Source organism: Lolium rigidum, chromosome 5 (genome assembly GCF_022539505.1).
Source record: "Lolium rigidum isolate FL_2022 chromosome 5, APGP_CSIRO_Lrig_0.1, whole genome shotgun sequence".
Lineage (NCBI taxonomy): Eukaryota > Viridiplantae > Streptophyta > Magnoliopsida > Poales > Poaceae > Lolium > Lolium rigidum.
In genome coordinates, this window is record NC_061512.1 from 130,993,468 (window position 1) to 131,003,494 (window position 10,027).

The 10,027-nt window shown below is 46.5% G+C and overlaps 1 protein-coding gene across 1 annotated transcript; it reads left to right on the forward strand.

Annotated features, from left to right (window-relative positions):
* Positions 1-3,942: 3,942 nt before the first annotated feature.
* LOC124656419 (BTB/POZ domain-containing protein At3g08570-like) lies at positions 3,943-7,800 on the forward strand. The gene is made up of 4 exons (XM_047195169.1): positions 3,943-4,034; positions 4,869-4,935; positions 5,722-6,867; positions 7,210-7,800. Exons 1-4 carry the CDS (start codon positions 3,943-3,945, stop codon positions 7,798-7,800), a joined length of 1,896 nt encoding a protein of 631 aa, XP_047051125.1.
* The last annotated feature ends 2,227 nt before the right edge of the window (positions 7,801-10,027 follow it).

The following is a 10,027-nucleotide window of genomic DNA, read 5'->3' on the forward strand; positions in this document are numbered from 1 at the left end:
CCGCCAGCAATTGGGCTATGCCATGGCCGCCCTCTCCTCCTCCGATGCTAGGCAGCAGTATAGGAGCATGTACTTCTGGACTAGCTTCTCGTACCTCCATTGCCGAGTCTCCTCCGCAACCCTATCCTCTGTCGCCGCATTGCTGCCATGGCCTTCCTCCGCCACCGCATGTCGCAGCCCCTCCGCGAAGGCCACGAGTAGGAGCAGAGGCCGGAGCCACGGGCCTGCCCCTCCACCGCGGCCCTCCGCGACGGGCAAAACCCTGGCGGCGGCGTCCGGCCCGTGCTGTCCATGCTCCCCTCCCCTTGGTCCGCCATGCATCTAGGGTTTGCTTCTGGTCGCCGCCGCAGAGAGGAGAGGAAAGGGGAACAAGACGAGCGGAGAGGAGAGGAAAGGGGAAAGAGACGAGCGGAGAGGAGAGGGCTGTTTCTGGTCCCGCGCGATTCTCGCATTCTGTAAGGTCTTTTATGCAAAAACGGTTTGACGGTTGACCAGGGACGCGTGGCAGCTCCAGAGACCACTTGTACCAACGGTGCACATCCAGGACAAGTTGTTGTACCACCTGAACACACTTTTCAAGTTTTTGTATGAAAATGCACATAGGGTGCAAGTTCTTGTACCTGTGGTGCAATTACCTCTTTTTAAAACAAAAGGGAAAACGAAAAGCATCACAGTGAAAACACCTCAAGCTTTTGTTTCTTGCATCATTCTCCACGTGCTGTCCTTCCTTGGTTGGTCTCGGGAATCAGGATGAAAGTTTTTGTCCGTGCTATTTTAGCCGGATGTGACGACGATGGTGCGAAGTTATGTTTTCTTCTTGAAGGCATTTGCGGGAGAAGAAGTTGTAGCTGTTGATTTTGTTTTATCTTGTAAAGGTTCGGCAGTGGTTATATATTATGTAATCTACTTGTTGATGATATTGACATCGTTGCCTTACATCAAATTTAATGCTAAAGAAGGCTATGTGCATCATTTTAATCCAGAGACCAGGGTTTAATTAACCTCCTTTTTTTTTGGAAAAACTTATTAGAGTTGAAAAAAATCAAGCAAACGTAATCCTCGAAAACATTATTTAGGGAATTCTACCGAGAAAAAACCATATAAATAAAGCCAGAAAATTAAACCCTAAACAGACCACGTCATCTCTTGACCTACATTTCACTACTCCCTCCGATCTCTTTTAGTTGACTTAGATTTAGTATAAAGTTATACTAAATCCAAGTCAATTAAAAGAGATCGGAGAAAGTAATAGAAACGTAGAAAGACACACAAATATCATCTTGTCGACATAGTTTTCAAGACAAAAAGGAAAACGAAAAGCATCGAGCGGAAACAGCTCAAGCTTTTGGTGCTGTTTGGATACGTGCCCCTACGTTTTCTTTCTCTCATCCTCTTTCACCCCACAAAAAGCAGTAAAAACCTCAGCTCAAAGCTTGGAATAATACACGCCCAAACGCCACTGATTGCATCATAATGCCGCGGATATCCTTCATGAGTTCAAGGCAGATCAAGTTTTGCTTGCACGAACACAGAACGCTACTTCTCACTGTACATGCATCAGCCCTGCAAAGCTCATGAGCTTCTCTTCAGCTCGCTTGTGCGTCTGACCAGCTAGCTAGAACTGCAATGGAGTGTGAGCGGCAGCAGTCTTGTGGCTTTCTCGTGGTGGAGCAAACTCCGAGGCAGCTCTCTTTCTCCTCTCTGCAAAAGTAAAGTGGTGTCCATTGTGGCGTGGGGTGGAGAAGACAGGCAGCCCGAGCAAGGAGCATCAAAATCATTCCAGCTGCACCGACAGCCTTCCACCCGACTCCACTCTTCACAATATTTAATACACTACGACTATGTTTTGCATGTTCATGGATTTACTACCACCTACAATTTGTATGGCCTAAAAATGCTCATTGGCACCGTGTAGATGTACTCCTAATTACATTGTGCATATAAAGCTCAGCTAGGAGGAAGCGGTTGGTAATGGTCTAGAATTCAAATCAGCAAATAAGTACTTAGAATCTTGAATTAACATCGTAGTAGGAGTGAACTAGCCTGATCAATAGTCGGAAAGGCTTAAGGCCCAATATGAATTGCTTGATAACTTCACAGATTCGAAGTCTAGTGTTACAAGAGATAGTAGCCCGAAAGACGGATTACTAGAAAGAACTACTACATGTTAGAGGCGCAGGATAACCGTTTTTACTAAATGGGTTTGACTCTAAAGCAGTTGCATATAGGTTAGATCGGTCAGCCTAAGGTCTTATTGTCGGCCTTGGGGCTTTGGAGGTGTGGTGGATCGTGACGCTCATTCGGCTCGTGCTAGTGTCTATAATCGTCGTTAGGTGGTCCGAGTACCTATTTATAATTCAATTACATTTTTGGGCTATTTGTATTACTGTCGATGGTTCTTAATATATCGGTGAAATTTTCGCAAAAAAGAAAAAATAAATAACCATTAAGTAATTGGATAAGGGAAATGTTCTTGTTTATGTTTTCAAAGTTATTCAAGAGCTCTAGAAACTCTAATAGAAAGTTGAGTAAACTCATCATACTTGGTTTGAGCCTCGATGGAAAGCGAGTAATTGACGTGATTCCAGCAAACTAAATAATGCTACCGCATTGTTCTCGACCTTTTGGTTCATCTAGTAATATGCATCGATATGAATATTCACACGAAGATCTTAGTTAGGCTGGGGCCGGGTATTATTTAAACATTCCATTATAAAAAAGAATATTCACATTGAATTCTTAGGCAAGTTCTATTACATACAAACATTCTATTGATAACAAGTTTTGATGTTGTCATAGTGATGAACCTATTGCACTCTATTAGAAACATCAATGTTAGTATGTTACATACATAGACAACAACACGTCCGTTATTGGTTGTTCTTAGAGACGATACAACTTCTATCATGAGGTTTACGCCTGCTATGATGTATGCAGTATATTATTAATGACCTACTCTTTTTTTTTTAAAGGAGGTTGAGATCTCCGGTCTAATTGAATGTATTTTCTTACCGAACAAAGCACATATAATTATTTGTAGTGTAATCCTTTGTTTGATTATATCACACAACAATATTTTCAGTTAGCTTATTAATAATAACATAAAATTTAAGTTGTAGTAGAAGAGAAAAGCCAAAGCACACCACTTTAGGAGTAACCAAACATGGCAACATGGGCTAAACCCATAATCAATGGCCACACAGGATCAGGTCTCTGTTTGAGCACCCACAAGCTGACAGTAGACCAGTCTTTGTCCCCTAGTCACCCAACTATTCCTCTATCATCAGTGTCACTTTCTCAGCTAAGCTAATCCCTAAACCGAAGACACAATACTCTGTCATCTAGCTCCTTCCTGTTGAAGAGTTTCCTGAGAAACACTTTTGTTGCTTTGCACCTTGACAGATATCATTATTCCCAATAGCACATTGCATGCTTGTACCTCTCTCTACCTATCCTAACTGACTTCAAGATCATGCCAACATTTCACATTCAAAATCTCGACACTAGCAGGCGGTTTCTGCTAAAATTTAACCGTTTCATCATGTAAACTCAGGTGTCTCAAGCAGAAGTCTGAATTTGGGTTACTTCAAACCTAACATTTTGCTCCTCCAGAAAGGGCCCCTTGTATCGGTGGCTACACGGCTAAACTATAATAAAGAAGAAAAAAAGAGGAGGGGCGTGTTAGCAAATTGTCGGAGAGTGCCACGTGAAAACGGAAAGGGGACAATCAAACTAAGAAATTTGGAATGTTTGTCATTGAATATCTTCCTCACGCCGACGACCAGCCGTTATTCCTTCCTCCTCGTCCTCTTCCTCTTTGTGTGGGACGTCTCACGTCTCTATTGTTCATCATTCCGAGCTTTGCCTCTTTTTTTGCTCACCTTCTCCGACAAGAGGCAGTGCTGGTAGGTAGCATCGGTTTGGCAAGAAGGAGGTCCAGCAATGGGGCTGGCCGGCGACAACGCCGGGTTCCCTTTCTCCGCCAAGCTCTCCGCCGCCCCCTCGCCGCGCTTCTGCAACCCTATGAGTAGGAGGTAAATGCCCCGCATCCCATCTCTTATCTGCCGATTTCTGTTAATGTCTTCTCCGAGGTCGGGTTTGCCACTGCCGCGGTTCAAGTTCTAGCCGCAGAAGACGCAAATGCGTAGTTGTCCTTGGGGATTTTCTTTCTTTCTTTGGGGTCAGAAATTCAGAATCCTTGGCGATTTAGAACAAGGTCCGAATGATTTCATGGGTTTCAGGCGACAGGAAAAAATGACACCTGAAGCACCGTTTGATAAACTGAAGAAACCAATTGTGTTTTTCCTTAAAAAAAATAAAATCAAAGCTCATGCTGCCCTGACAATGTTCTTTCTGGAGATCCTCAGAGGATTATTATTACCAGGAGATGGTCCTGGGGTTAACAAAATGGATGCACACTTGGTCTTGGATCTCACATGATTTTAGCTAGATTCAGGCCCCTCCTGCGAGTACATACCACCTGGATACCTCAGCAGTTTCTGAATAAGTTCAGGCAGAAGATTCTGGTACAGCAGACTTCATGTACTACCACCATGAACTCCGATGGATTGGTTTTGTACTGGTCCCTTTTTGCAGTTTATTTTAATTTTATCTGAAGAGTCTTTCATCGAGTACTGATTCGGAACCAAAACCTGAATTATATCTTCTCACTGAACTGTAAGAAAATGCACCTATTACATGCCATTGTGACAGTTCCTCAGCAAGAAGGGATAGTTACTTCAAGTTCAATTTTTCCATCTTTAGACACTCCAAGCACAGTGAACTAGTCCAAAAATCATTATGCTTGCTGTTACTTGCATCAAATGGAAATCTTTGTTTATTAACGCTTCTGGAGCATCGCTGTGCAGGATATTTTCAGATGTTGCTGGGGATATAACGGTGTTGGTGGATGGCCAATCCTTTCTACTCCATAAGGTGCCTCGTCTACTTAATTTTATTTATAGTTGCCATTTTCTTTCCTTTTCGAATTGAAATAACACTGTTTTATTTTTCATTCGAAATCATTTTCGGTCACACCTACTTCATGACAGAATCTTGTCTAAATAATTTTAAGCCAATCACATTCCATGGCGTGCTACTTCTCCATTAACAATTTCTAAACAAAGCAACCATTAATCAACACTGACTGAAGTGAAGTAGTTATATTTGAAAATATGAAGAATTAAATTGCATATGCTAAATAATGTATAGTACTGTACAACAACAAACAACAACAACAACAACAACAAAGCCTTTATTCCCAAACAAGTTGGGGTAGGCTAGAGGTGAAACCCAAACAAGTTGGTGTTCATGGGAAGAAAATTGTTGAAGATGTAACAGCATTGCAAATTGTGGAAGTACCAGTCCAATGTATGTTGTGGTCTTGGATTAATGGACTTCAGGCCATCCGAGAGGCTAGAGGATATGTTTTTTTCCAAAAGGGCAAAAGAGCCGTGGCCTCTGCATTGATTGATGCATGCAGCCTTTTATTTTGTTATTTTGTATCAGTTATCATCGAGAGGCTAGAGCATATAAGGGAATTAGAAAATATTTTTTGATAAAGCAGAAAAACTAATTGAAAGATTGGAGGATTGGTTTTTATCTTCAGTATGTTTCTTGTATACATTAGGAATGAATACTTCTTTCGGCATAATCCATGTAGATTGCATGCACTGATGCTAAATAATAAGCTTCATCAGTCGAGTTGTACTTATTTTGCAGTTTCCTTTAGTCTCTCGGTGCGGAAGAATACGAAGAATGGTAGCTGACTCCAAGGATCCAGATCTCTCAAAACTGGAGCTTGTAAATGTACCAGGGGGAGCATTAGCATTTGAACTTGCTGCCAAGTTCTGTTATGGGAGTAACTTTGAGATAACTACAGTCAATGTAGCTCATCTCCGGTGCATTGCAGAATATTTGGAAATGACAGAAGACTATCAAGACGAGAACCTCATCGTTCGGACAGAAATGTATCTGAATGATCTTGTAGTGAAGAACCTTGAGAAATCCTTGGAAGTTCTTTGTGCGTGCGATGGCTTGGATCCAATGGTGGAGGAGGTCGGATTTGTCGATAGGTGTGTCGATGCAATTGCGATGAATGCAAGCAAGGAGCAGCTGGTTTCAGGCTTGGCTCACTTGGAATGTGATGCGGGATCCGGGAAGTTGCGGATGCACTGCCAGGACTGGTGGGTTGAGGATCTTTCTGCTCTAAGAATCGACTACTATCAACGAGTCATCGCAGCAATGAGGAGAAGTGGGGTGAGGCCAGAGAGCATTGGTACTTCTATTGTGCACTACGCGCAAACAGCTCTGAAGTGCATCGAAAGGCGGCACGTGTGGGATTCTGGTCCACTTGTTGGAGACAACCAAAGAGTGATTGTGGAAACTCTCATCAACTTGATGGCAACTGAGAAGATCACAGCTGTTACCCTTTCGTTCTTGTTCGGCATGCTGAGAATGGCAATAGAGGTTGATGCAGGGCTAGATTACAGGATCGAGGTCGAGAAAAGGATCGGCCTCCATCTCGAGATGGCGTCGCTTGATGATCTTCTCATCCCGTCGATGCAAACGAGCGACTCCATGTTCGACGTCGACACTGTCCATCGCATATTGGTGAACTTCTTGCAAAGGATTGAGGAGGATGATTCCGGAGACTCATCACCCTGCGGATACGAGTCCGATGGGCTCAAGTCTCCGAGCCACAGCTCGGTGCTGAAGGTCGGAAGACTAATGGATGGTTATCTTGCAGAAATAGCACCAGATCCATACCTGAAACTGCAGAAGTTCATGACTCTCATCGAATTGTTGCCGGATTATGCTCGTATTGTTGACGACGGACTGTACCGAGCCATCGACATATACCTAAAGGTATAAAATACTGCACTATATCACAATGGCACATTTTAGTAGAATGGTAGTTGTGTATTGCCAACTTCTGAATTTGAAGAAGCAATTCTTTATAATCTGTTTGCCAGTAGAGACATCATGCTATCGTTAAATAAGAATGTGATGATGTATGTAACTATGGTGGTTTTGTGTTGCCAACTTCTGAATTTGATGGAGCAACTTCTGATTATGAATTTGCCATCAGAGTTGGGAAAATATCTGTAGATAAAAATGTGATGATCTACACAATACGTATAACTTTTACATCTTGATTTGAATAAAGTTTTGCATCTGAAAACCTTGCATTTATTTGTGATCGGTCAGGCACACCCATCTCTGACGGAGTCCGAGTGCAAGAAGCTGTGCAAGCTGATCGACTGCCAGAAGCTGTCGCAGGACGCGTCGAGCCACGCGGCGCAGAACGACCGTCTCCCGATGCAGATGGTGGTGCGCGTGCTCTACTTCGAGCAGCTCCGCCTCAAGTCGTCCTTCTCCGGCGGGCACGGCCACTCCGGCGGCGGCGAGTACTGCTCCTTCTCCCAGCGGATCACGATGCCGATGAGCGGCAGCGGCGTGCCGAGCTCGTGCGTGTCGCCGCGCGCGGCTGGCGCCGCGGACAGCTACGCGTCGCTGCGGCGGGAGAACCGGGAGCTGAAGCTGGAGGTGTCGCGGATGCGGGTGCGGCTGACGGAGCTGGAGAGGGAGCAGGGGATGATGAAGCAGGGGATGCGGGACGGCCGCCCCGGGGAGCACGGCCGCGCGTTCCTGGCGTCGATATCGAGGGGGATCGGGCGGATGGCCATGTTCGGCCCGTCTGGGGAGAGGAGGAAGAAGAGCTCGCGGGCGACGGCGAGCTCTCACTGCTCGGAAGGGAAGAGCCGGAGGAGGAAGAAGACGTCGGTGACATACGCCTAGGCCTAGGCTAGCTAGCTAGAAATTTCGTTACGCGGGAAACGCTACTAGCTAAGTTGTATGTATACTTGATGCCAGTGGATTGCAACAAGTTTTCTAGCAGAGATATGACAAATGCTGATCAAGAGTTCAAGACTCTTTCAAGAGCTCGGACCAAAAACGCTCGCGTCGCTGCCAGGGCCCCGGCTCGGGCGAAATCCTAGCTGTCGTGGATGTGACCACGGCAGGTACCACCGGGGTAGCACTTCGTATGGTAAGGAGACATGGTTATCTGCGGGTCGAGGTGCACAAAACGCAAGGGTTTACCCAGGTTCAGCCCCTCCGGGGAGTAAAAGGCCTACGTCCTGCTAGATCTTATTGCTCAGTGGAGAATTACAATGGGGGGCTCAGTCGGCGACTACGCCAAGAGCTTACAGGGGGAGATTGGATCTCAGGTAATGTGTCCTCTAGGGTTTAAGCTCGGGGGTTTATATAGGCACCCCGATCTAGGGTTACATGGAGATAACTCCGAATCGTATCAGTTGCTACTAATCCGGGATTCGCCACCCCTCTCGCAAGTAATCTTCTTATCCAGTCGCGCGGATCTTCACCACGGGATCACGGCCCAGCCGCCTTAGGGCCCAGTCGCTTGGGCGACTGGCGGTCCACCCGGGCCTCCATCTTCATGGCGAGTGGGACCGGCGACCCACCCCCTATGGGCATATCCCCATCAGTAGTCCCCGTGCGCGGTGGTGATGAAGGGTGGACCCGAGGCGAGTCTTGGAGAGGCACGATGATGGATCAAGGTGAATCGCCATCGGGCTCCTAAAAATAAAGTTGCAGGTTCAGCGCTAGTCTCCAGTCGCCAGAGCTTGATCAGCCAGTCGGCGTATGACAGTCGGCGTTAGCCAGTCGTCGTCTGACAGTCGGCGTTGGCCAGTCGTCGTCTGCCAGTCGGCGCACACCCGCCACAGAGACACGTGGAGGAGCCAACGGCTAGATTTCACGTTGACCGAGGCACGCACCGTTTGCATGTTGTTGACCATTGGGCCCGACGTGACCGCTAACGGCTAGTTTAACGGCTATTCAGCCAGAGCCGGCGCAAATCTTAACCGTTGATTATGGGGCGCCGATTCCGGAACGAATTAACGGGCGGATCTCATCCTTAATCTGGGCGAGTGCGGCGGTATAAAGGGCTGCCCCTGGGATTAGGGCTTATCATTCCACCGCACTCTTCTCTTCTTTTCTCTTCATCTCCTCCCCATTCCGAGTTCCACACGCATCCATGGCGGTGAAAGGCTGGGGCAAGTCGAAGGTCACGCGGGAGTCTCTCCTCCCGTACATCGCCTCCGGGATCATTCCAGAGTTCAAGCAGGAGCGGTGGCGGGTCCCGGCGACAAACGAGGTGGAGCCACTCCCGCGGCCCGGGGAGTTCGTGATCTTCTTGAGCTTCCTCGACCGCGGGTTTGCTCTCCCCACCTCCGACTTCCTCCAGCAGCTCCTGGCCTTCTACAACATCAAGGTCTCCGACCTCGGGCCGCACAGTCGTTCGGCGCAGATCTCGCCGTTCGTGGCGCTGTGTGAATGCTACCTGGGTTGCCCGCCATACTTCCCCCTATGGGTATCAATCTTCCATGGGCGGGCGACCAGGGCCAGCAAGAGCGACCATGCGCTCATCCCGAACGGCGGGATTGTCGACACCCAGATTTTTAAGTCCAGATGCCTGTTATGCCATACATCGCAATCCCAGGAATATTGTTGTTGCGAGACATAACAGTTGAATATCATAAGTCATCATTCATTACATATCATAGTCGTCTTACAAATAGATCACATGATCCAATATTACAATAATAGTTGAACTATTGTTTCAACACACATCACAAATACATAGCGGAAGCGTAAGTAGAAGGGGACTCTATAGTCCACGATGCCAACGCTTGACGTCGGGAGTAGTCCTAGTTGTCGTAGACGTCCTGCTGTCCATCATCTTCATACCTGCTGCTCCTCTTCATAGTCCGGCCATTTGAATAGCCAGGGACAAAGCCGTGAGTACTTTAAAGTACTCGCAAACTAATACTAATGTAAGTACTAACATTTCTGGTAAGGGGGTGCTAAGCTCTAGTTTCTTTTGCATAAAGCCAATTTTAGTTCACAAGTATTTAAAATAAAGACTCTTCATGTGCTAACTAACTCAAGTGGGAACATTAGTGTCATTCCCACAACTCAATTGTATTTCAAAGTCCCCCAT